This window comes from Chroicocephalus ridibundus, chromosome 7 (genome assembly GCF_963924245.1).
Source record: "Chroicocephalus ridibundus chromosome 7, bChrRid1.1, whole genome shotgun sequence".
Taxonomy (NCBI): domain Eukaryota; kingdom Metazoa; phylum Chordata; class Aves; order Charadriiformes; family Laridae; genus Chroicocephalus; species Chroicocephalus ridibundus.
The window spans coordinates 1437011-1462935 of record NC_086290.1 but is presented as its reverse complement, the minus strand read 5'-3'; the positions used below and the strand labels follow the sequence as shown (position 1 = coordinate 1462935).

General features: G+C 51.7%; 1 protein-coding gene across 1 annotated transcript in view; it reads left to right on the top strand.

Annotated features, from left to right (window-relative positions):
- KCNJ3 (potassium inwardly rectifying channel subfamily J member 3) overlaps positions 1-25925 on the top strand; it is a 51064-nt gene that overhangs the window by 2521 nt on the left and 22618 nt on the right. The window contains exon 2 of the mRNA XM_063341565.1: positions 4409-4625. Coding sequence (XP_063197635.1) covers positions 4409-4625 — 217 coding nt within the window. The remainder of the gene's footprint in view (positions 1-4408; positions 4626-25925) is intronic.

Sequence of the window (25925 nt, the reverse complement as noted above, 5' to 3'; positions counted from 1 at the left end):
AGGGGAAGAGCGGCTTCGTGGCTGTCGTTTCTTCTGGTTTCGTGGCGGCGGCGCTGGAGTCAGCGGGGCGAGGGTTTTGCAGCTGTGGAACATCCAGCGAGACTCGGAGAGGAGCGGGGGGAGCCCTGCCGTCGGCAGCTCCAACAGCCAGCTGTCCCTGGGGCTCCATTTGGGGTAGGAAGGGGAAAAGGCCGCTCGTGAGGGATGCCACCCCCGTGGGTCCATCGTGGCCGTGGTGGCACGCTGTGCCCCGGGCACCCCGCGGTGTCCCCTGCCTGCCAGCCTGAGGGGCTTTCCCCGGCCCAAAGCCGCCCAGCCTGCCGGAGCGCGGTCACGGACGGCTGTGGATGTGGGGGGAGAGTGAGACAGGGCTAAAATGTGGTTTTTCAATGGATACAGTTGGAGCTGGCTCTGCGCATCCCCTCCCACGTGTCTCTGCGCAGCGCATCCTTTCGCTGCTGGGGGGGAGCCGTGCTTGGCCAGGCCTCCTGGCCAAAAAAAAAAGATATAAAAAAGATATTTTATATATATATATAAAAAAAAAATAAAGAAAGATATATAAGAAAATATAAAAAACCCCAAGAAAATATATAAAAGAAAGATATATAAGAAAATATATAAAAGAAAGACGTATAAGAAAAAATATAAAAGAAAGACGTATAAGAAAAAATATAAAAGAAGACGTATAAGAAAAAATATAAAAGAAAATATCAGAAAGATATATAAGAAAATATAGAAAAAAGATAGAAAGAAGGGAAAAAAGGAAAAAAGGAGGAAAAAAGAAAAAAAAAAAAAAGACTGGAGCAGGGAGAGGGGTGTCTCTTCAGGGGGTGCTGCCACACAGGGCCAGGCGTTCGGCTTGCGCAGGACAGATGTGTGGCCGGGGGCTGTGGCTGCTCCAGGGGTTCTGCACTGCTCTGTTGCAAAACCGGGAGGGCAGAGTTACTTGTGGGGCTGCTCACAGATTTTTCTGCTGAAACGCTTCTCTTCTGGTAAAAGGTTATTCTACTTGCAAAATGGATGTAAAATTGGAAATCCCAGTGCATTGGTTTTGCTTTTTTTTTATTTTTATTTTTTTCCCCGGTAAGCTTAGACTACACTGGAGAAAAAACCAAACATAAACCTTAAAAATGGCAAGTTAGTGCAGAGACTCATTAGTTGTACTATTCTTTTTTTCTTTTTAATTAATCTCCAAGATTGCGGAGAAGTTGGATGAAACTTGGAAGGCCTGCACTTTCCTCCCTGCGTCACGCTGAGTCCAAAGAGTCACTCAAGGTCATTTCTCCCCCGGCTGGAACGGCAGAACGCTCAACAGCGGGAGATCTCACGCCCTGCCTTGGGTCGAACGCTGCCCGTAGCTCAGGCCTTGCTGTAAAATAACATTTGGTTTGTCTGTAGCATTTTAGCTCTCAGTCTTCATCCCAGCTCCCTCCCAGCAGAAGCGTCGTGCCGGGTGTACGTGACCTCGCAGCTGAGCAATGTGACGCCGGATTTTACTGCAGCTGTGAAATGGGGGGTTTTTGTGAGGGGGGTGTGCTGGGTTCCCCGGGAATCCCAGGAGCCCCGGGGCGGGCGGTGGGAGGAAGAGGAGGAGGAGGAAGGTCCCCCGGCGCCGCAGCAGCGGTTACAGCGGATGGCTCCCGGGCAGCATCCCACCCGGCCTCGCCTTTCTTCCCCCCATCTGTGGTTCATACCGGCTTCTCTGGACTTTGCTGTGTCCCTCAGGGACCTCGTTGTCTTTAACTCTGCTTTTTTTGCCATCAAGATGTCCATTATATAAGAAATCATTTTTTTTTTCAAAATAACAGGGTAAGAGGATGCTTCGTTGTCCTCTCCCCATGCGTGGGGGGCTTTGGCTGGTTGGTTGGGGCTAAGGTTTTGGGGCAGAGACCGCTGGGTGTTCCTTGGAAAGCGTCCATGGAGGAGTGCCACGTAAAGCCAAACCACTTTGGAGAGCAGCGGTGGCCGCTGGAGACCTCGACAGAGGAGCAGAGGGCAGAATTAGCAACGATTTTACAGCCAGCCCTTTAAAGGTCTTCCCCAAACCATTATCCGTCATGACGAAGCCTGGTGCACGCAACTCCTAATCGCATTTCGTTGTCTCTGACCCGGGGCCACCGTTTTCCTCTGTCCCAAAGCCAGATCCAAGCCGGGCCGGGGGGGGTCTCGGTGTCCCCAGAGTGACAACGTCACCCAGAAGTGGGCCAGCCTTTGCCCCCGCCGTGGCTATAGGGATGCTGTAGGGGTGCGGGACGTGTGACGGCAGCGGTTCCCTCCCAGCGCTGCGCCATGCCCTGCTTACGGGCGTTACTTGCTGCTGTGCTCCTGTTTCTGTCTTTTTACTGAAAAGTAGACTTCTCTCTAAAGAAAGAACAAACGAAACCCCGCAGGCAGGATATTTATGCAGATGTGCTCTAGATGTTTCTGGGCTCTGCCGTCTCCGTCTGACACTGCGCGGCGCGGTGCTGGGACGGGGCAGCGGAGGCAGGTGTGGGAAATCTGCGTTTCCACACCCCAAAACTTAAGCGCGTTTCTCGGCCGGGACTTCGGGGCGGCGAGACGCGCGGTTGTTTTCTTTGGGATTAGATCCCCTTCAAATCCGGACACCATTCGGGGAAGATTTTAAAAATAGAAATCAAATCCCAAGCGAGGTGCGTAATCCGGTTGCGCTCTGTCTGCTGCCGTCTGCTGTCGGGCTCCCACCCGCTCCCGACCCCCGTGTCGGGGGGCTCGGCTGCAGCCCCCGCGCTGGGGGGCGCACCCGGCATCCTCCCACCCCCTGCCCCCAGGCTCCCAGTGCCTTTTACTGGGAGCACGGGACTGGGTTTCTCTGGGAGCCGCTGGTGTCACCCGTGGGAGCGCTGATAGTCCGGAGGTGATGGCTGCGCTGGTCCCTGTGCATCGCCCCCCCCCCCCCCTCCAATTATAGGTCTGAGTAACGAGGAGAACGGAAGCAGAGTTAGAGCAAAAGTTGGAGGAAAGATCACGCTTCTTCCTGCAGGCGTAATCGTCCTCCCATTAAAAATAAAAAACCAAACATTTCAAGTCAGTGGTATTGCTCAATATGGGGAGTTTCGTGCGGGTTCGGGATGTGGGGAATGATGGAAACGCATCTCAAGCAGCGATTTAACGCTGGGATTTGGCCATGTGTGATGAATACAACATTTTGCAAAACTTCTTTTTAAAATCTAAACAGCGAATAACGGAGAGTTCCGTAACAAAAATGGAAAGTTCTATAATAAAAATAATGACGGCAAAGGGCTGTAATGTTCTGTTCCTGCCTATTCATAACACGGGGAGAAGAAATAAAAGAGCGGGAGTGAAGGCCGGGGAGGGAGCGTTTGGGCAGGGCTGTGCTGAGCGCCGGGATGCGAGGTGTCGCGAGCCCGAGCGCTGAGCTGGAGCTTTCGGCTCTAGGCGTGATTTTGTGGGCTCGTGTGGGTGTTAAATTGCGGTTTGTAGCGTCTTAGCGGGCAGCTCCAACTAAAGCCGTAGCAGCGTCCCCTTCTCCGGGCTCCTCTTGCCAAAAGGGCCGCGATCTCAAAGCGTCACTGGAGAAGCGTGTGCTCGGCTGGTTAGTCGGCGCTGGGGAGCTCTCTCTTATGGGAAAAGCTGGCGATTAATCAACTGCTGCCACTTTCTGCAAGGCGTTGATGGACAATCCCTCGTGGGAAGGACCCTGGAGGTGGCTGCGAGCCTTCACCTGTGGTCGCAGCATGGATTTTGTGAGGGTTTGGGTGTCTTGAGGGGAGATGTCCCCTTGTCTGAGCCCCCCGGGCAGGGACACTGTCTGGGTGCCCTACTCCGGGCACGCTGGCTGTGGAAGGGATGACGTGAAAAGCTGGGTGAAGGGCAGGCTGGATCTACGCTGGCTTCACCTCCTCCTCCTGCTGGGTGAGGCAGGTTGGTGGCAGAGTGATTTAGATGAGATATGGGTAAGAAATTGTTTGCTGTGAGGGCGGTGAGCCCCTGGCCCAGGTTGCCCGGAGAAGCTGTGGCTGCCCCATCCCTGGAGGGGTTCAAGGCCAGGTTGGACGGGGCTTGGAGCAACCTGGGCTGGTGGGAGGTGTCCCTGCCCAGGGCAGGGGGTGCCACTGGGTGGGCTTTAAGGTCCCTTCCAACCCAAACCATTCTGTGATTTGTGTCGGTGGCGGGTGTCCTGCCAGGGCTGCTGTGTTGGTGAGCTGCAACCGCAGTAAGATGTGTCTTAGAAATAATTCATCCCTGCTCTGCGTGGCCAGCGCTGGGTTTCCACCCGTTTCATGGCCATGTGGCTGGACTGGGGTTTGCCTCGTGTGAGGGGTGGCACGGCACGCTGGCAGGGACGCGGGATGCTGTCGGGATGCCTTGGGGATGGCTGCTCCAGCCGTGATTTCTCTCTCTGTCTCTCCCCTCGCTGCCCATCCAGTCCCGCCAGACGCCGGAGGGTGAGTTCCTGCCGCTGGACCAGCTGGAGCTGGACGTGGGCTTCAGCACGGGGGCCGACCAGCTCTTCCTGGTGTCCCCGCTCACCATCTGCCACGTGATAGATGCCAAGAGCCCCTTCTACGACCTCTCCCAGCGCAGCATGCAAACGGAGCAGTTTGAGATTGTCGTCATCCTGGAGGGCATCGTGGAAACCACGGGTGAGTAGAGACAGCAAATGCTGCGCGGAACAGATGTCGCCCCACAGGTCTTACCATCTGCGGTCGAAGAACGGGGTGCCTCGGGTTGCCCTTTCACCCAATGACACGGTCAAATTTTGCAAATGCTTCGAGGTGGCCAAAGTCGTATTTTCCTACAAAGTGAACCTGTTGGAGGGATGTTTGGCAATGTGTCTGTTACCAAGGCGATGCGCTTCGGTGCTCCCAGCGAGGCTGAGAAACCTCGGTCGCGGTTGCCACGGTGGCTGGGGATGCGGGGAGGCGGGGATGCGGTGCGGGGTGGGCTGTGTTCCCCACAGCATCCATCACCCGGCAGCGACGCTGCGGCCCTGGGACGATGCTCCCGCAGCCGGCCAGTGCTTCGTGTCACTTCCCGGGGGAAGTTCAGAATATCTTTGATCATTTTTCCGTCCATATGCTGGAGTGCCAGCGTTACAAGCTCCGAGGCCGCAGTATTGTAGTGCCTGGGGGGGCTGGGGGCAGCAGAGGTGAATCGTCCATGCCGTTCAATAAATACTCCCCGATATTTCAAGAAAAACTCCCTAATATTTCAAGACACCCTCCCTGCCGTTAGCATAGCCGGCTCCTGTAAGGATTTCAGGGCTGGCACGTCGACCAGAGCACTCCAGGTTGGGTTGTTTGGTTTTTTTCAGGCAGAACTGTTTTAAAACACAAATGGTTGAAGAAAAGGAATTTTGTAAATAACTCACTGGAATTTTAAAATGAAGCGGTGTGTTTGTATACTTTTGAGCTTGTTTTTTGTAAATATTTCGGAGTTAGGCATTATACACAGAACAAAAAAAAAAAAAAAAAAGGTGGTATTTTCTGGGTCTGCAAAGCCTAACTCCCAAGCTTGCAAATTTTGTGACCTAGTTTTATAAGATGAGACGAATATTGGGTAAAATAGAACAAAATGTGCTCTATCTTGATAACGCATGGAATGATGAAAGGGTTTTAAAGTTAAAAAAAATCTTTAAAAATGTGAATAAATGAGAAAGGAGGGGAGTACAGAGCTGGAGGGCAGCTGGATTGGAGGAGAACTATTGTCGGCGATGGCAAGAGCATGTAAATACGAAGAAGGAGGTGCCGCAGGTGGTTTCCAGCAGGTGCCTTCTGCTGAGCCTGGCTCAGGTGAGGAAGACGAGAACAGACGCGAGGGAAGGGGCGACCCCATCTGAAGGATGCCCTTTTATTTAAAGAGCGGAGAAGCGGGCACTTAGTAGGTTTAAAACTTGCAGAAAGTCAGGACCCATCTCTCTATCTTGGTGCTCTTCCAGCAGATTCTCTATTGCTGTTTCCACCTCTCCTGTCGTTCACCTTAAAGCCAAAACACGTTTGGCAAGAGGGAGGCCTTGCTCCGGGGATGTACAGCAATCTGTGCGCAAAAATGCCGGGCCTTTGTCTTTACCAGTGTAGATTGTACATCAAAAAAAACGGGAAAGGTTTCATACGGGATATGCACCTTCTTCTCTTTGTGGAAATGGTATGTTGGAAAAATTTGCCATCTAAGCTACCTTAACGTATATTTTGCATCTAACAGCCTGCGGCCACCCTGTAACAGAGGTGATAATTTGAAGGGGATTATTAGAAATATTAGAAAATAATTTTCAGTTTGCTGTGTCGGGTGTTTTGTGGTGAAAGCCGGCAGGAGACTGGGTCTGTGCGCTCTTCCTCCCCGGCGTGAGACCGCTCCCCGCCCTCGCCGCAGCGCGGACGCGGTGTCAGACAGGCCTTGGGTGTCTGCTGGCGTGGAAAGAACAGAAATAACTCGCAGTTGTTTGGAAACCAGGGTGCTATTTTTGGTTAGGTGTAAAAATGAGGCTTTTTTTTGTTTGGTTGGTTGGTTTTGGTTTTTTTTTTTGTCTCGGAAAGTCAGTGAGTCGGTCACACATTTGGAAAGGCTTTCCCAATTAATTTCGATTGCGTGTGGCTGGAGGGGGGGGGGTGGCGGTACCGGGGGGTCTCAGAGGGGCTGAGCGAGCTGGACTGACCCACGTGGAGTTGGGGAGAGTCCTGCAGATGGTGAACACGGAGCCTGTGGGAAGTAGGCTGGAGGAAGATTAAATAAACTCTGGTTGATTTGCAAATGAGCCGAAATGAGAGCCGCGAGTGTTTGAAAGTTGTGGAGTCTCCTGCTCTGCAGAGATGCCAAACCCGCCTGGACGCGTTCCTGCCCGACGGCTCTGGGGGACCCTGCTCTGGCAGGGGCTGGGACCAGATGATTTCTGAAGGTGCCTTTTGGCCCCTACAACTCTGGGATTCTGTGAAGCGGGGACCCGTCTGAATGGAGGAGGAGAGGAGTTCAGGGTTTCTTTTTGTGCCCGGTCCGGTGGAGCCCAGCAGGACCAGGCAGGCCAGAGCCGAGGCTGAGCGGGGCGGGAGGTTGAGTTATGGATGGGTGACTTGTGCTGCCAGCACCAGCCCCGTGATGCTCCGCCAGCCGCTCCGCCTCCCGGTGGTACGTGGGACCTTGCTGGTGGCTCCTCTCTTAGACCTCGGCTGTGGTGCCTCCTGTTTTGAGTTTGGAAGTACAATCAACAATCACTATGTTCTGTTAATCCTACTGGGAGTGGTAATTAATTTAATTATGAGTGAAACCTGTGCAGACAGGACAGCAGCCTCCAGAGAGCATGTCTCTTCTGCAGCCCTGTTCTCACGACGGGTTTCTCTTGCATCCCAGGAGTGAAATAGATGTTTACTGCAGGTGAAGAACTTTCTACCTTTCCGCCTATAAAGCTGCCTTTGTAGTGGTTGTCCATTACCCTCCTACCAATTACTGCGTGAAAAAAAAAAAAAAGTCATCATTTTGCATCGTTAAATTGAATTGAAATCGATTTGCATTTTGAAACGCCGAAGACTGTAATTCAATGCTTGAACGCTATGAAAACGGGAGAATTTGTACAGTGATGCAGCCCCGGCGCCTGGTTTCTTGCCAGAGGCGAGAGGTCCAGAAGCCGACCTGAAGCCGGGTGTCGACGCGAGCCCTTTCCCGCACTGATGGCGTTTGTCCCCGCGCTGCCGCGGGCCAGGGCAGCATCTGCTGGGAAACCCTGCCCAGGAGCGCTTCGTGGAGTTAATTTTAACTCCAGCTCTTATGTTTCCCTCTGAAAACAGTTAATTTGGCTGGGATGGCTCCATTCCCAAGTGGGGAACTGTGTGGCGAGCAGAGCAGCGGTTTTAGGAGCTCTTTCCCCCGGCGCTAGACGTGCTGCCGGGCTTCGGGCTTGACAGAGGGTGCGATAAAATGACACGGCTTCTGCGCGTAGTCATTAAGCAGCCTTATGGCACAGCCGATTTTCTAAAGCTGCCGTCTTATTTTCTTTTGTTGTGAAAATTGACCCGCAGAGCATCGATACCATGGAGATAAACTGTTTTCTCACCCGCCCCAGAAAGGCAGCGCGGAGGAGCCACTGTTTGCTCCCCACCGCTGCGTCCTCGCAGCGGGGCAGGGGGCTGCCGCCCCGCGCCTCCGCCCGCCCTCATTTGTAGCATATTTAACGGAAAAGGCTTTGGTATTCATCAAAGGTCTTCAACTTGCCGAGTCTCAAGGGGTCGCCGAGTGCTTCCAGCCCGCAACTCCTGGTTTGGTTTTTTCAAGTAACTGATTTCCTGCGTCTGCCTGAAAAGCGCTGTGACGTTGCGCTCCGACCCACAACGTCCCCTGCAAAGAACCGCGTCGCTCACGCGCGTCTCCCGTGTCCTGTAGACATCTGCTGGCCCCAACGTCAAGAATTACACAGCAAGCAAATAATAATAATAAATAACAAAAATATTTATTTCACAGTATACTCTTGGCACTTCTTTTCTTCTTCCTGTACTGGTGTGACGGAAGCGGCCGTTACTGTGGCTCTGAGGGAGGCAGAAATACCTGTAAAAAATCATTGCAGGCTTCTGGTTCAATAAAGAAAAATGAAGAGAGAATTAAAGTCGCGGGAAGGATCCGTGGGGTGGATGCAGGGCTCTTGGCGTGTATTGAAATGCTCCAACCTTTCGCTATGCTATAAATCCTGATTTCGAAATACAGTTAGCAATACCGTCGTGTTTCTACATGGCGTTTGGGAGGCACATCGCGCCGGGATGGCGCAACCTGGGGGTGAGACCTTTGAAGGATCCTGTTTTTTTGCCATTGCCCGTGTCGCCCCCGTCCCAGCCCCCCGCCGTCGCCCTGTGCTGCGGGCCAGGTGCAAGCGCCTCACAAATTCCAAAAAGCATTAGAAGGTATCGAGTATTTCTCACTCTAGTATAGCCTTTGTATTTATAATAAATCAGGATTTAGGAGTCCTAATAGCATTTGGTTTGAGTCAGCTCTGCCTTTTGATAGGGACTTAGAGCCTCTTGGTTTTCTCTAGCAGGTGCTTATGAAAATATTTTTTTTTTCTTTAACTTTGTTTTCTGCTTTAATCAGTTGACTTTTGATATGCGATGTTGCCAAGGGGTTTAGAGAATTAGTAAATATATACAATAAATTTTGTTTTGACTGTCTGCAGAGGCAGTAAAGATTTTTTGGAGAAGTCTAATGAGTTGTTTAAGCAGGATCTTCTTGCTTATAAATCCCACTTGGCTGATTAAAATCACCATTTCCGATGCCTTCTCTCATTAAATCATATAAAAATGATTTCTCATAGATGCCTCCCAACTTGATTAAGTTAATTTACTGCCTCATCACTGAAATTTTAATTTCGGGTAATACCAACGTTTCTTTATGCTTTGCTTACCCTCCTTAATTACAGCTTTTGGGCTGTGTGGATGATAAGAGGTGGGAAGTGGGAAGCGGACGCGGCACATCCCCGGGGGGAAGGAGCCCAGGGTCTTTAGACCCCTCCTGGACCTCCCGGGGGAGCAGCGGGGCTGAGCTCCACAGAGCCCGTCTCCCCTGCCCTTCCCCTTTCCAGCCAGCCCTTTCTTTTGGGGAACAGAAGGAATGAGAAGCTCAACATTCACTGGCAACGTGCGCTGGCAGCCCAGAACCCCCCGCAGCCTGGGCTCATCCCCAGTGGCGTGGGCAGCAGGGCCAGGGGGGGATTCTGCCCCTCTGCCCCGCTCTGTGAGACCCCCCTGCAGCGCTGCCTCCAGCTCTGGGGCACCAACAGCAGAAGGACACGGAGCTGTTGGAGCGGGGCCAGAGGAGGCCCCGGAGATGCTGGGAGGGCTGGAGCCCCTCTGCTGTGGGGACAGGCTGAGAGAGCTGGGGGGGTTCAGCCTGGAGAAGAGAAGGCTCCGCAGAGACCTTCCAGCCCCTGCCAGGCCCTCAAGGGGCTCCAGGAAAGCTGGGGAGGGACTCTGGAGCAGGGAGGGGAGCCATGGGACGAGGGGGAAGGGTTTTACACTGACAGAGGGGAGACTGAGATGAGATGTGAGGCAGAAATTGTTTGCTGTGAGGGCGGTGAGCCCCTGGCCCAGGTTGCCCAGAGAAGCTGTGGCTGCCCCATCCCCGGAGGGGTTCAAGGCCAGGTTGGCCGGGGCTTGGAGCAACCTGGGCTGGTGGGAGGTGTCCCTGCCCAGGGCAGGGGGTGGCCCTGGGTGGGCTTTAGGGTCCCTTCCAACCCAAACCATTCCATGATTCAATGATTCTATGAAAAAATATCTCAGCAGACAGATATTTTTTAGGAGGTCACAGGAGGGGTCATGGCCATGGATGCTTTAGGCAACCATGAGTGGCTTCTGCCTCTCTTCTACCTCCTCCATCACCCGCAGACAAACTCCTGGGCGAGGGGTGCTCTGAGGTCACCCCCAAGTGCCCAGCACCTTGCCCCGGGAGGGATGCTCAGCGCTGGCTCGGGGGTTTGGGTTGTTGCCATTTTTTGGAGCGTCAGTCAGAGATGGGAGAGTTTCACAGCTGAGATGTTCGAATGGCTTTGCAGAATCCGAAGATGGTTATGATTCATAAGGGTAATTGCTAATCATTTAGGATTATTTTTGATATATATTCAACCCCTCCATTATTATGATAACATATAATTTTGAAGAACACTCAAAGCGTTTATTTTCAAAACCTATTGTCCCGATTTCACATTATTGTGATGGAGAATTTGAAGTTCTGTTGTCAGCAAACCTTCCCGGTGGTGTTCATGGGGAGAACAAGTTTTGACTCTTACGCTGGATTCCCCTTCTGGGGCTTTGCCTCCGCGTGCATTTGGGAGTACGCAGCCTTTTTATAATTGCTGTGTTATCCTGCGACTTACTGATAAGCTGCTGAAATTGCTAAAAAAAAATATGAAGAGTTAATAAGAACCTGAAACGTACAGAAAGCTGGCAGAAATGGTATGTACATCCATCTTCAAAACTCATTAAATCTTATTTTGGAAACCTTTTCACATCATTTTCTGATTAAAGAAATCAAACAGCCTGCCAGGCTTTTTAATTAAATAAATAGAGATGGAATCAAAGGCATATTCCACTGGTTTTACTTTTAAAAACATGAATAGCTTGAATTATGAAACTGTTGGGTCTCCGTAGGCAGGTTTCTCTCAGAAACAGATACGTGGGAATGATTTCAAAACTGAAACAACGTGAATGAACAAAGAACTGTAGTACAGATCTGAAAGCTAATGTGATGTAGATAATTTCTAGGGCTATTTAAAAATGGTTTTCCTGTGCATTATTTTGAAGGTTGCTTAGCTTCAAAGAATCCCCAATGCAAATTTAGCAGCCTTAGAGGTGAACATAAAATGTATTCTGTTTTTATCTCACCATTTGGATTTTGGGGGTTTTGTGCAGACGTGGGCAAAGTGTTGTGGGCAGAGGGCAGAAGAGAGGGGAAAATCCCCTGGAGGTAACGGAGGAGCTAAGCAGAGTCGTAACGTTGCGGCTCTTGGTAGTTGATGGGCTTCATAAATGGTACCTCGTTCATCCTCTCGCTCTCCTTCTCCACCGTCTTACAGCAGTTTTTGTGACCAGATCTTGGTGTTCATGAGGTATTGTCGACCTCGTGGTATTGGCAGGACAGAAACTGGGATTGAGCGGTAGAGTGAGGAGCTCAAGGTCCAGAGCAGGCACCGCGCCTGCCGGCCTTGCTCCACCATCGATGGCTCCCTGCTTGCTCTGGGGTTGCCCATCAAGCTGTTGGTAGCTCGTGTTTGGTGGATTATGGACCTGGCACGTGTGTCATGGACCTATTTGTCATGGTCTTTGGCAAGGGATGAAGGGAGGCCTCACCTTCTGCGTTGGTGGGAGGGGACCAGGGTCTTGGGGAGCCCAAGCCAGCTTTCACCAGGGATAACTGGATGGCTAAATTCGCTTAGAAATCATCTCTCTGAGCTACCTCTCTGCAAAATATCACAGAATCACAAGTGGTTGCGGAGGGAAGGGACCTCTGGAGGTCATCTGGTCCAACCCCACTGCGCAAGCAGGGCCACCCAGACCCGTTTGCCCAGGACCGTGTCCAGATGGCTTTTCAGTATCTCCAAGGAGGGAGACTCCACCACTGGTTTGGTCCTGAGCCAGCGGTAAGGTGTGTTAGGTGGGAAGGTGCCAGGGAAAGAACAATTCAGCAGTTCTGCAAAATGAAAGGGGCTTTTTTTCTCCCCCCCCCCCCCCCCCTCCCTTCAAGCATAGCCTAAACATGATAAAACAGCTGTTTAAAATGTTGTGGTCATAGCAGCTCAGCAAATCTTTTTCCAGTGCTACCCTTATGTAAAACCCGTTAGCTTTTTAAGAGCAGTATGTGTTGGTCGCGCCGGCAGACGAGGTTTGTCACTGCCAAAGCCAGGACGTGCTGAACTGGGGGCTTTCGCCGCCCAGCCTCCCCCTGCCCCCGCCGCCGCTCCGGTGCAGCACAGCCAAAGGGCTCAGCTGCTCAAAAAAAAAAAAAAAAAAAAGTGGAAAAAAAGGTAATTTTTTTTTTCTTTTTTTAATGCTTATGAAAAAATGTAAGGTGCTGGGAAAATGTAGCAGAAGCGTATGGGTTTGCCTGCGAGTGCTGAGGAGGCACAGCTGGGAGAGAACGGTTTTGGTAACTGCATCCCTTATGTAACTTGCAGAATCCCTTGTATTTTGGATAAAGTTGTATTTTGGATCACGTCGTATTTTGGATCACACATGCCTCCTCCTGCGTAAGGCGGCGATTCCCCAGAGCACAGACATTCACTGCGGAAAGCCTTCGTGGCTCTGTGGCTCTTTCTCCTTTATTTTTTTTTTTCCCCTCAGATCTCTTTGGAGATACAGGAGAGAGAAACGCTGGTGGTTTTAATCCGGAGCTCTGCAGGAGCTTTCCTTTCACCATATATAATCTGAACAACTGGTGATTCATCAGAAGTCATGTCTTTGTGAAAAATACTTGTTCACGCTTAATCAAACAGCTTACATTCTCCTTGAGCGAGCTTTCGTGCTGATCCGCTGCTGCGTGTGCGGGCGCGGGCCGACCTTGTACCGTCGGCACATCCACATGGAGTGCAATTTCTGCCATGGGTAAGTTCGGGCGGGCTCAGCGCGAGCTGGTGACCTCTGGGGGAGCGACATGCGCAATCAGCCAGAAAACTCGGGAGCGCTAAAACTTGATCTCTGATATAAATCCGCGCCGTGCCTCCAGGAAATCGACGGTCTCTAACACGAGACATAGGAATGCGCGCCTCCCCGCCAGCGTGCGAGCCGCGTCCCTTCTGCGGATGGAGGTGTTCGGGTCTGGGGGTGCCGGGGGGCGCAGGGTGTCCCCGTTGGGGCTGGGGGACGGTGACAAGACCCTCAAAGCCCTGGCGGGTGGTTGGAAAGGTGTGGAAGGCGAAGGGCTTGTGTTTCTCCCTGACTGAATACGATGGGGCCGGGCGGGGAATTCTTCGCTCCCGTGAAGCCCCCGGCGGGCAGGGACGCGGAGATGCTGCTTGTGCTAAACGTACACCCGAATTGCTCCTCTCTGGGAAATTCACGGAGAAATAAGAAAACTCTACAGTGCTCAAATTGTACTGTTTCTCACTTTTTTTTTTTTTCCTCATAAAATGGAGACGTTAATTTTATTCTCGTCCTCTTACCGTCACTGCCCGAGTTGTATAAATGATTTAGTGGGTTTGGGGTATTTTTTTTTTTTTTGTATTTCTGGACAGAAAAAAGCTTTGGCTACAATAGCCCCGGTACTGGAGTCACAAGGATGCTGCTGGGGACCTGCGGGAAGAGCAGCATAAAGACCTGTTCAGCTCCGGGGCGCGTTAGGGTTGGGGCTGGGACCGGAGTTTGGGCCACCGTGGATCTGAGGGACATTTTATGTCAATCACTGGGGCCGCGGTGCCTGCTCCTGGTGCTGTATTTGTGCAGAACAAGCACAGCTGGGCAGCGGGAAGGCCCAGTGCCCGGGGCTCCGTGATGCTGGGGACACCTGGCTCCTTTGGTCCCCAACATCTCCCACCCCCAAAAAAATCCCAGGCAGGGTCAATATAAAGGACGGAGACGTTCATTCCCCGGTGCTCCAGCAGCGACCACCCCGCAGACTAGGCTGGGCTTCCAGCAAGGCTGTCACCTTAAATTCCCATTAAATCCCATGGAATTTAATGGTAATAAAATGGGAATTAAATGGGAAACCTTCCATTTTTGTATTGGTGCAGGAATATATTCCTGCTTCCAAGAGCTGCACTTTTTATCCGTTTCCTCATATAGTGCATCTTTCTCATTTTTTTCCTCTAGTTCGTTAATATTGTTGCAAAGTAAATTTTAAAAACTGTATTCTTGCAGGCAGTCGCGTTCTCTCCTACTCAGCAGCCCCGTTCCTCTGCTTTGGAGGGAAATTTAAGTCGATTTGACCTGATTTGCTCTGACAAATCCATTTTTGCCCTTCCTTGCAACCTTGCTCTCTTCCAGCTGACGAAAATTGTTTGGTGACTTCGTGCGGCGGTGGCTTTCCGTGATTTCACGTTCGCGGGATGGGGCTGGGACGGGGCATCTGAGGCAGCGGAGCAGCAATGGGGCAGCAAAGCAGCAAGAAAGATTTTGTGATATCCAGGGGTGGAAAACAAAGCTGGAAATACTGACGTGTCCTGGGAAAGGCTGGCACCTGGTAGCCGGCTCCGTGAAGCCCTTCTAGCTCGACGTCGGTTTGTATTCCAGGGGTAATTGGTAGCGCATTGATGCAAAACAAGGGGTTGGGGCAGTTTGTACTTTGCTGTGTTCCTTTTTTTTTTTTTTCCCACATAATGAGTGTTTTTCATCTTTTCAAATATGAAATGATGTATAAGTGTATAAATAAGGCTGTGGCCTTCCCAGTGGGAAGGATGGAGGGAGGAGTGCTCTGGGATGAGGGCGGAGGGGAGGAAGGGCAGGCAGGACCGTTTGAGAAGGCAGAAACAACGAAATTATAAGCCCGATAAACTTGGTTAAGAGAAAGAATTGCCTGCTGACTCTGTTTCTTGTTGGGCTGCGTTTTGTTAATCACGGACTTGCTTGTCTCCATCGCCCCGGAGAGCTCAGCCTGTGCAGCCTGGCCTTTCCCTGGGATGGGGGAGTTTGGGTCACCCCGAATCCCGCTGCCCTGCCTGGGGTGATGCACTTCACCTCGAGCTATGGTCTATTGTGACATTTTTTATTTGTTTGCTTGCTTGGTGTGAAAGACGACTCCAGAACTAGATCTCCTGGTGTGTTTTCTGTTTGGAGGACAACTCTCCGAAAGCCCAAGCCCGGTTTTGGAGGTTTTTCGAGGTTTTTCCCACCTCTCCTGTGAGGCCGGCTCGGTTGCGGCCGTTGGCAATACTGCTGCAGCACGAGGATGGGGCTCGGTCTGCCGTGCCCGTGGGTGTCCGTGGTGTGGGGTGGCTGGAGCAGGTGGGGATGGGGCTACTGGACGCCGTGGAGCTGCTGGTGGTGGGCAGAGGGTGTTGGGTGCTGGTCACGGCATCCAGCCCGTGGCACTGCACCAAGATTTCTTTCCTAAAAGATTTCTTTCCTAAAGCAAAGTCTTGTGGAAACGAGCCTGAATATTCCCTGTCCTCTTGGCTTTGGCAACTCAGTCTGAGCACGCAGAAGATGCCGTATCCGCTTTCTTTTTTTTTTTTTAAAATCCATCGGCTTTGGCAGCCGGACAGGAGCTGTCAGTGTCCTCATCGCAGCAAGTGATGCACGTTTTTCTCTGTTTCTCGCCAAGCCTTGGTGGGGAAAAAAAGTAAATCTCTCTGGTTTTGGGGCATGCAGCTGCCTGGGTATTTTGAAAGGGAAATCCTCGAGCTGTGGGGTGGCTCGTGGCAGCCAGGGCTTGTCTCGGCCTCAGGGATGCTCAGGGTTGGGGTCAGAGCTCGAAGTATCATTAAATATATTTTCACCGCCGGACTGGGAAGCAGTGATGGATGGGAGGAGGCGATGCAAGCCGTGGTGAATGCATTTGCCGTCCTCCCGAGGCGGAGAATGGGGCTCGGCTGAAAGTACAGCCCCTGGGTCGCACTGAAAGCTTACAAATGTTTTTTACATTTATAAATACGGACACGGCCTTTCCTTTTACAGTTTAATATGTGTTGTTCGTGATATCGGAATGGCTGGGTGGGGGGCAGAAATGTTTTTTTTCTGGAATCCGTCGCACTTCTGTGAGGAGCAGGGAGCTCTGCTGGGAAAACGCCTTCGTGGCAGGGAGCGGTGTCTCCCGGGCTGAGAGGGTCTCTGGTCCCCAGGGTGCTGTGGAGCCGCGGGAAGGGCAGGGATGCTCTGCTTTAGAGGGAGTATTGCATGTACTGTATTGAAGTCTTAGGCGTTACTTTTATGTAGCAACTTATTTCCTCTCCTTAGTTAACATAGCAGATCAACCGGCAGGGCAGACTTTCCCTGGATGGCTATCCTCAATAAATTATTAATGATATTGTCAGGGGTTTTTTTGTCAGCAGCCAATTGATACCTGTTAGAGTATTATTTAATTTTTTAAAGAGAATATTCATCAGGGTACCTGCCTCCGGCAGATGTTCTGTCTGTTTAGAACCTGGAAGCAATGCCCAGCTGTCTTCTCCATGGATACCTGTTCCTTGTCCTGGATACCTTTATGCTCACTGTTCTTTATTTAGAGCACTACACAATGCCGGGGGGGGGTTTACTAAATATTCCAGCTCCCGGCAGCTCCCCGCCGGCTGGTTCCCAATGTGCTTGCTCACCTAAGGGATCACGAATTGCGATCCGAGAAAAAAAGAACAAAGCTGAAACCTCTGCCATTAGGGTTCTGCAAGTCCGAGAGGAGGCTCCTTCTAGTACCGTTTATATGTTTAGAGGGCTGGAGGACACTTCTTTTGTTGTGAAGAGCTTATGTGGGGTTTGCTTGGAGTAGTAACGGGATGTCCGGGCTGTTTGGATGGGCTGAGGTGCGGCTGTGGGGCGAGCTGCCCGGGGACGGCGGGGCTGGCACAGGGCTGTGCGAGGGCTTTTCTGCTCGCGGCTACAGAGGCAGTTTATGGCAGGCTGGTAACCATCGAGCGAACGGCGTGTTGAGTGAAATCCTACGGTCGCGCTAAAGAAGCAGCGGAGCCGCGGTTGTGCCAGGAACGCGAGCGCGTGGCCGTGGAGGGAGGCGGTGCCCTCAGCATCCTCCGCTGGTCCACCAAACGTGGTTGTTTTGTGTGACCCTGGTTTACAGCTTCTTCCCCCAAACCCTCTCTGCTCAGGCTTGTGCCGCAGCCGCCTGCAGACAGGGACCGCAGCCCTTCCCCGAGGTGGAAAACTGGTAAAACTCCAGTATTGCATTTCCAAACACGCATTGCCATTGCATCGGTTACATCCCAAAACAAAGTAACCCTGCCCCAGCAAAACCCGCCAGCCTCCGACCCTTCCCAGCCATCCCTAACTGGGTTACAACGCCTTGGGGCTCGTCTGCGAAGGAAGAACCTCCGCAAAGGTTCATTCTTTCACCCACGGACGGAGGGATAATTTGCAGCCGCCCTGTACTGGCTGCAGGGCTCGCGCGGTTTTATGGGTGACATAAAATAGTTGTAGGTTTTGTTTAAAGCCTTGTTACGTGTCTGTTTTTGTTTTGTTTTGTTCTGTTTTTTGTCAAGCCAAGGTGAGATTTAAGCTAAAGAGGACAGCTGTTTTAGCTGTGTGCGTTAACACAATCAAACCTTCACTACGTGCTGCTTTTAACTAACTGAATTATAGTAGAATTCTTTGGCAGGAAGAAGGGGAAAAAGCCTGTTGTGGGTGAAACGCCGTGGTGTTTCAGGAGAGTGCTGGGCAGAGTCATCCGAAATGTAATTAGGAGCTCCTGAATTTTATGGAGGGGAAAAATGTGCTTGGGCTGGGAAGGGCCCGGAGGCTCTTACTGCGCAGGGCTGGGCTTGGGGGGGAGAGGAGCAGCCTGAAGGCTCTGTCCTTGCGGGGGGAGGCTGGGGGGCAGCTGCGTCTCTGCATCCCCTCATCCCTGCATCCTTTCATCACTGCATCACCACATCCCTGCATCCTTTCATCCCTGCATCCCTGCATCCTTTCATCACTGCATCACCGCATCCCTGCATCCTTGCAGCCCCTCATCCCTGCATCCTTTCATCCCTGCATCCCTGCATCCTTTCATCACTGCATCACCGCATCCCTGCATCCTTGCAGCCCCTCATCCCTGCATCCTTTCGTCACGGCGTCACCGCATCCCTGCATCCTTTCATCCCTGCATCCCTGCATCCTTTCATCCCTGCATCCCTGCATCCTTTCATCACTGCATCACCGCATCCCTGCATCCTTGCAGCCCCTCATCCCTGCATCCTTTCATCACTGCATCACCGCATCCCTGCATCCTTTCATCACTGCAGCCCCTCATCCCTGCATCCTTTCATCCCTGCATCCCTGCATCCTTTCATCCCTGCATCCCTGCATCCTTGCAGCCCCTCATCCCTGCATCCTTTCATCACGGCATCACCGCATCCCTGCAGCCCCACATCCCTGCATCCTTTCGTCACGGCATCACCGCATCCCTGCATCCTTTCATCCCTGCATCCCTGCATCCTTTCATCACTGCATCACCGCATCCCTGCATCCTTGCAGCCCCTCATCCCTGCATCCTTTCATCACGGCATCACCGCATCCCTGCAGCCCTGCAGCCCCACATCCCTGCATCCTTTCATCCCTGCATCCTTTCATCCCTGCATCCTTTCATCACCGCATCCCTGCATCCTTGCAGCCCCTCATCTCTGCATCCTTTTGTCACCACATCACCGCGTCCCTGCATCACTGCATCCCTGCATCCTTGCAGCCCCGCATCACTGCATCCCTGCATCCTTGCAGCCCCGCATCACCGCATCCCTGCATCCTTGCAGCCCTGCATCCCTGCATCCTTTCATCACCACATCAGCGCATCCCTGCATTCCTGCATCCTTTCATCACTGCATCACCGCATCGCATCCTTGCAGCCCCGCATGCCTGCGTCCTTGCATCGCCACATCCCCGCATCCTTGCATTCACACGCAGGCGCCATCCTGCCTTGCAGAGACACAGTTTGGCTGAGTTACTTAACGCTGTTCTGGTATTGGAGGCATCCAGTAAACAAGGTTATTATCTTGGCTTGTTATACTGAATTATTCTTGAAGTCAAAAATAAACCCATTAGCAAATGTGACGGGGTTCAAACGTTAATGCGTTACTGATAAATGGCAACACTATGTCTGCAGAAAAAGTTTATTAAAAAAAAAAAGTTGAAGAGAAAGGAAGGTGAAAAACAGGCATGTGATATTGCATCCGTGATTCTCCATCCTTCTCTGTTCTGCTTGTACACAACATCCAGCTGCAGTAGAAATAAAGGAGGAACTGGGAAAACTTGCCTGTATGGTGATGTGCGCTGGCTGCAGAACCCAGCACGTCTGCTCTGGCCTGCTCTGACATATCACTTCCAGGGGGGAAAAGGGGTCGGGGGGATGGGTTCATGGAGGTGCAGAGAGTTGTTTTATCTGTGTGTGTCATCGCAGCATTGGTAGAAGATGCTGGGCATCCTGGGAGCAGCTTCCTCCTCCAATTCCATCATTTAGTGTAGGTTCATTGTCGTTTTGTTCTTACTTATAAACTCTCTGTAGGTCTTCAACATATTATATTGGGGTCACCAGTAGCAAGGCAGGGTCAGGGTGTCCGGGGGGGGGCGGTGGTGGGACTGCAGGCACCCCAGGAGGAAGTGTTGGACCATCCCACCCACCCACCGGGGACCCACGGGTGTCCGGGTGAGGGATATGCAGCACACCGGGCTGCCAGCCCCGGCTTCCAGAGGACCATCAAGTCCGACACCAAAAAGTCCATTTCCCCCCCTTTTTTTTTACTAAATTCTCCTTTTCGGGGTTAGGAACGTTTATTGTTGCTGGGAGATCTGGGTGCTGGCTTGACGGCCTTCCTCCCTGGCGGGGTCAAAACTGTGCTTTAACTGTGATTCTTTGCTTCCAGTTATTTATAACTTTCCAGCCAATTAACCTCTAAGGCTGGAATTTTTCATGCTTGGAGGAAAATATATTTTGGCAAGTTGGTAGGCAAAAAAAAATAATACTTGCATTTTGTGGGTTATGCATTCATGGTACGCGGGTGCGCCTCCCCGGCCGGTACAGCCAGCTCTCTCGGTGGGCAGGGAGCAGAAATGCAGCTAAAGAGGTAGAATTAACGGTGCTGAAAGAATTTTTTTTCTTAATCTGACCTGATTTCAATCTCCTGTCACATATCACTTGCTAAAGAGTTTCTTAATTGCCTGAGGATCCCTAAATACTGAGTGGCGTTTCACAGCATGAAGCACAATTTCTGATGTATTCCTGTGGAAAGACGGTTAGGAGCTCACGGAAGAAGTTCCGGAAAGTTTCAATTTCTTAAAAAAAATTGTTTGATATCTAAGAATTCATTTCTTAGTGAAAGTTTGGAAGAGCCTTGCTTGTTGGTTGATATTCAGTGTTCACAGTGTAGATGCCTTTTGGTAGAAATCGTTGTATTGGATTATTTATGTAAAGAAAATACAATGTGGCACCTTTGTGTGCTCTGCTCCGGTGACGGCGCCCGTTGCTGCTGGCCAGTTAGTTATTAAGGGGCTTTATTCAATATATTGATTTTTGAGAGAGACGTATGCAATGTACCAAGCCATTGCCAAGGTGATGTGTGATTGTAGGGGCTTCAGAGGGGTCTTTGATCGTCATTCCGTAACTGCCGCTGCGTTCAAAACCATCGATAAACGCAGCAGTTGGGTAACTGATGGGCTGTTAGGTGCCTGGTCTGATTTTTCCAGCTAAATGCAGGCTTTGAAAGGGTTATGACAACCCTTTACTATTTCCTATCTGCTTAGGGTGTGGAAGTGAAGTATCAGAGGTGTCCCCTGAGTGTAGAGAGCCACCTTCTGCACACCCAAATGTCCCCGTCCCGGCCTCCCCCACGCCCAGCTGGACCTCAGCCCCCTCAGCATCCGCAGCACCCAGCGAGGCGTCGGTGGCCATGGCACGGGTCCCCGGAGCTGCGGTGGGGATATACTTCGTGACAAATATACAGAGCTCAGCCCCATTTTCTGTTCCCCGGGGGAGATCACCGGGCAGTTCCTGGGAGGAGCGAGGTTTGTGGTCCCTGGTGGCATGGCTGTGCCACCGTGCTGTGGTGTCGCAGGAGGGAACATCCCTTCTGCCCGCGACGCAACGCAGGGACGCTTTATCACAAAGGTATTAAATTGCTCTTGTAGTTTATTAGCAAAAGTCAACATTCATGCTGCGTCAGGGACTTTGGGAATTTGGAAAAAGTCTAATGAGGAGCGGCTGAGGGAGCCGGGGGTGCTCAGCCTGGAGAAGAGGAGGCTGAGGGGAGACCTTCTCGCTCTCTACAGCCCCCTGAAAGGAGGGGGTAGCCAGGGGGGGTCGGGCTCTGCTCCCAAGGAACAGGCCATGGGACAAGAGGAAACGGCCTCAAGTTGCACCAGGGCAGGTTTAGGATGGATATTAGGAAACATTTCTTCACGGAAAGGGCTGTCAAGCATTGGAAGAGGCTGCCCAGGGCAGTGGTGGAGTCGCCATCCCTGGAGGTGTTTAAAAGCCGGGCAGACGTGGTGCTGGGGGACGTGGGGTGGTGGGGGTTTGGGCAGTGCTGGGTTGGTGGTTGGACTTGAGGAGCTTAAGGGTCCCTTCCAACCTAGATAATTCTATGATTCTATGGACATAACAGCTAAAATACTTCCTTGCACCTATGGCTTATTTAATCGGTGGCTCCTGCACACTTCTCCAGCGATGCTCCGTTTGTGCCATGGGAGCCAGTGGCATGGTCCCCTTGAGGCCATGGTCTTCCTTGAGCCCCAAAAAGTCAAGGGTGGGAAGGGCCATGGGTGTTGTTTTCTACCCCATAGCAGCAGGGAAGCAGTTCCGTTACCCACCCCGTCTCCCCGCTGGAACAGACATGGTGATTTGGCACTAAAACACTGCAAACCAGAGAAAAAGTTGTCACGTTGAATCATAGAATCATAGAATCTTCATGGTTGGAAGGGACCTTTGAGATCATTGAGTCCAACCATACAGACACAAAAAAACCCCTACAATCTCTGCCACTAGAGCATGCCCTGAAGTGCCACATCTACACATTTCTGAAACACCTCTAGGGATGGTGACTCAAGCCCCTCCCTGGGCAGGCTGTGACTGGGTATCCCCCAACCAGTCCTTTCGAGTACATACTATTTGCCTTTATTTCTTTTTATCAGCCCTCACAAAAGTCGTTGCCCAGACCTCCTGGGCAGGCCTGGACTGTGAAGCCTCGGGACTGACGCTGCTGAGCTTCCCCTGGCCAGGAGTGGCTGGGCTTAACGCTGAAATGACGGCGGGCTGTGCCTGGAGGCAGGGTGACCCAACACGGTGCTGGCGTCTGCCGGGTTGGGGAGGCACCAAGGCACACGCAGCTCATTGCCGAGGTCTTACCATCTTCCCCATACAGCGATTCCTTGGATCTTCATCATTTGCGACAAAACCTGAGCATGAAGAACACTTCTAGGGAAAAAAAAACAAACCTGAAATAAATCTCTAACCGCAGAAAGAGTTCTAGCACAACAGGTAGGGGAGACGCCTAACGCAGATCCAGAAGGTGAATAAGCAGCGGGTGATTTCCAGCCTGGGACTGCGTCGTGCCTGCCCCAGTCTCGCGCGGGTAACGCGCTGAACCAGCACTAATCCCGCAGTCGATACGTCTCCGGGTGAATAGGCTTCATGGACCATTTTACTGTGTGAATCACTTGTTTCTGTTGGGTTTTTTTGTTCTGCCAGCGCCAATGTGCTTGCAAAATTTGTGTATTGACGGAAAGTCAACTCCCTGGCAGAGCTGAGGCACAAAAAAAGAGAGAATCGAACATGATATACATTGAACAGCACTAGCAATTACAAGAAGGCCTGTGGTGGTGACAGGACGTTAATCCGGGGGTGCGATGTGTGTACTGGGGTTTGTGCAGCCCACTGTGAGCACGGGGAGTGTCCCCAGGGGTGCGGATCTGCCGGCCACCGCTGCCCCCCTGGCAGCACCCCCGGGGTCCCTGCCCACTCCTGGGGACACGGTGACATCGGTCCTGCTCAGTAAGGGACGGGCAATACACCTGGCTGTACTGGGGGTAAGAGGGCATGCTGGTTAGCAACGCTTTTCTTTTTTTTATTAATGTATAGCGTCTGCAGTCAGCTCTGCCCCTGCTGGCTTTAAAAAAAAAAAAAAAAATTAAAAAAATTAATGACCTGTGCTTGAGCTAAGCAAACGACGTAAAAAGCCTACTTACCTATTAAAAAGGCAAAGGTTTAAAAAAGTAATCGCCTCCTTAAGTCATTTCACCCTAACGGGTTCCCAGCCCGGGCACTGAAGCAGCTGGTTTTGGCGAGGGGGCGATGCTGGGAGCAGGGAGACCTGGAAAAGGGTGAGAATGTGCGGGGAGGGTGAGTGCTGCCCTGCCCTGCCCTGCCCTGCCTTGCCGGGGACTCGCTTTTGGGGTGAACCTCGGGGGGAGGGATGCTGCGGCCGCAATGGTCCTCCTGGCTGGGGGAGGTGGCGTCAGCGTCCCTTCTGCAGGCGGAGAATGGGTTTTTACGGAATATTTGTGGGAGTGGTGGCTTTGAGATGCTGTAGGGTCCTGCAGCTGCTCCGGTGCGAGTCGGGCACCCCGGTCCCATCGGGCATCGGCAGGTGTTTGGTTTGAGCAGGGGGAAGGAAAGATAACCCAGAAATGCAGAGATAAATGTCGTAAAGATGAGGCGGCCTCTTGGCACAACCCTTTTTCTAATGAGATTTCCTCTGCTCCTCGTTAAGATATTGATCTGTGTCTGCAGCCGGATAATTCGGGACAAAGCTGAGCGCGCCCATCTCCTGCATAAATAACCGAGGACATGGCGTGACTAATTGTTTGTGATTAAGGACATGTGTACGCCGCCATGTCCAACGAGGCGGTGTTGTGTTAAGGTCTTTCAATCTTCCCTCTGCCGATCGCTGTGAGCCGTTCCACGGTCGCGCTGCCAGGTGCCTTCTCCAGCAAAGCCTCGGTGCTCTCCCTCCCTCCGGCCGGGTTTTAACCTGGGGTGGAGGTGGCCTTCTGCCGGGTTTTGCCTTTTTGCTTTTGGGACCGGAGGAACGAGGAGTTGGAACAACTTTAAAGTTAAAATTGTGACCTCAGAGCATAGGTGGGTGCTGGGGTAATAAAGACGGAGCCTGGACGAAGCGGTGAATCAATAATGTGCTGCTTTGGGCGCTGAATTTGGTCTCCTTTCCATGGGGAGACCAGTGCTCCCAGCCCATCGCCCACTGGGGTGCTCTCTGCAGGTCACCCCCCTGTCACCATCCCACCCGGAGCTCTAATTTTAATTCCCACATTAAAAACGACATTTCCACCAAGTGCACGGCTGCGGTGATAAGTGCTGTAACAGCATTGGGAGCGCGAGATCTCTAATGTCGGGATATTTCCCTGGAGAAGAGGCCAGAATTGGTGCCGAGGTGATCCAGCAGTCGAGGGCATGAGCCGCAGCCAGCCCGAGGGGCCCTGGCTCTGTAGCCCCTCCTCACGCTCATGGGCAAATCACTTGCAAATTAGTAAATTCCTTATAAAAAAATGACTTGCAAGTAAGTAGTGGTGAGTTTGTAAATTACTTATAAAAAATGACTTGAAAATAAGTATTGGTGAGTTACCAAAGAAATGGGGGGTTGGACTAGGTGACCTTTAAAGCTCCCTTCCAACCCAACACATTCCGTGAATCTATGAAATATGAAAGCAGACAAAATACGATAGAAATTTCAGTAATTACTGAAAAATAACGAGATTCGGTAAGGGTTGTGAAAAGTAAACTACTTTTTGTGCTGTGTTTTGTTATCCCTATGGCTAAGGATATGACAGAGGAGGCTTTAATTTCAAATACTCACATTTTTTAGCCGTGAGTGACCAGAAGCAGCGGGGCGGGCGTCCCACTGAATGCTCCGGTTCCTGCTGTGGCTTTAGGCAAAGAATATCCACAGAAGCGGTGGGTTTGAGGGTGCCCTGGGGCAGTGCAATAGTTAATGGTGAGTTAACTGATAGCTGGTGTCATCCTCTGAATCCCTCTCAGAGTTTTGCTGCCAGATTGGAGCTTGAAGGTGCCAATAAGTATTTTGTTGGTGAAGGAAGGAAATGGCATAAGAAAAAGAGAGAAAAGAGTTAGGAGAATATTTAAAACCAACTGGAGTGGTTTTACACAACAAACTGAATTGCAAAAATATTTTTCTCAAGATGAATGAGCCCAGTTTTGGTGCATGAAGAGCACGCAGATTGCCGCGTTTCTGAGGTGGCTTGCTCTGGCGTTAAGATTTATTGGTCGAATGGTATTATTGCCATTACTGCTAATGGGAAGTTATGTCTCAGAGTGCTGCTGTTGATGTGGGCATTTGGATGTGCATTTTCTGTTCTCTCTAGTTCATCTGCGAAAACAACTTCTCCCCTCACCTCCTGTCTTTTCAGGAGAACAACGTGGAAAGACTTTGCTCAAGCAAAGCTGAAGCCGCTCTGCTGCTTCCTCCGAGCACCTTCTCGGGGCGATACAGAAACGGCCTTTTGGCACCCGAGGCAGTGACGCTTTCTAGGAATGATTATCTGTGTCTTAAAATTTAGAGCCGAAGTATTCCAGGAGGATGTTCATGGCTGACGATGTTTCCAGCTCGTGGGTGGGAGGATGGGAAGGAGGGGAGACTGAGATGAGATGTGAGGCAGAAATTGTTGGCTGTGAGGGCGGTGAGCCCCTGGGCCAGGTTGCCCAGAGAAGCTGTGGCTGCCCCATCCCTGGAGGGGTTCAAGGCCAGGTTGGACGGGGCTTGGAGCAACCTGGGCTGGTGGGAGGTGTCCCTGCCCAGGGCAGGGGGTGCCACTGGCTGGGCTTTAAGGTCCCTTCCAGCCCAAACCACCCTGTGATTCTATGGGCTGGTTCTGCAGGGCTGG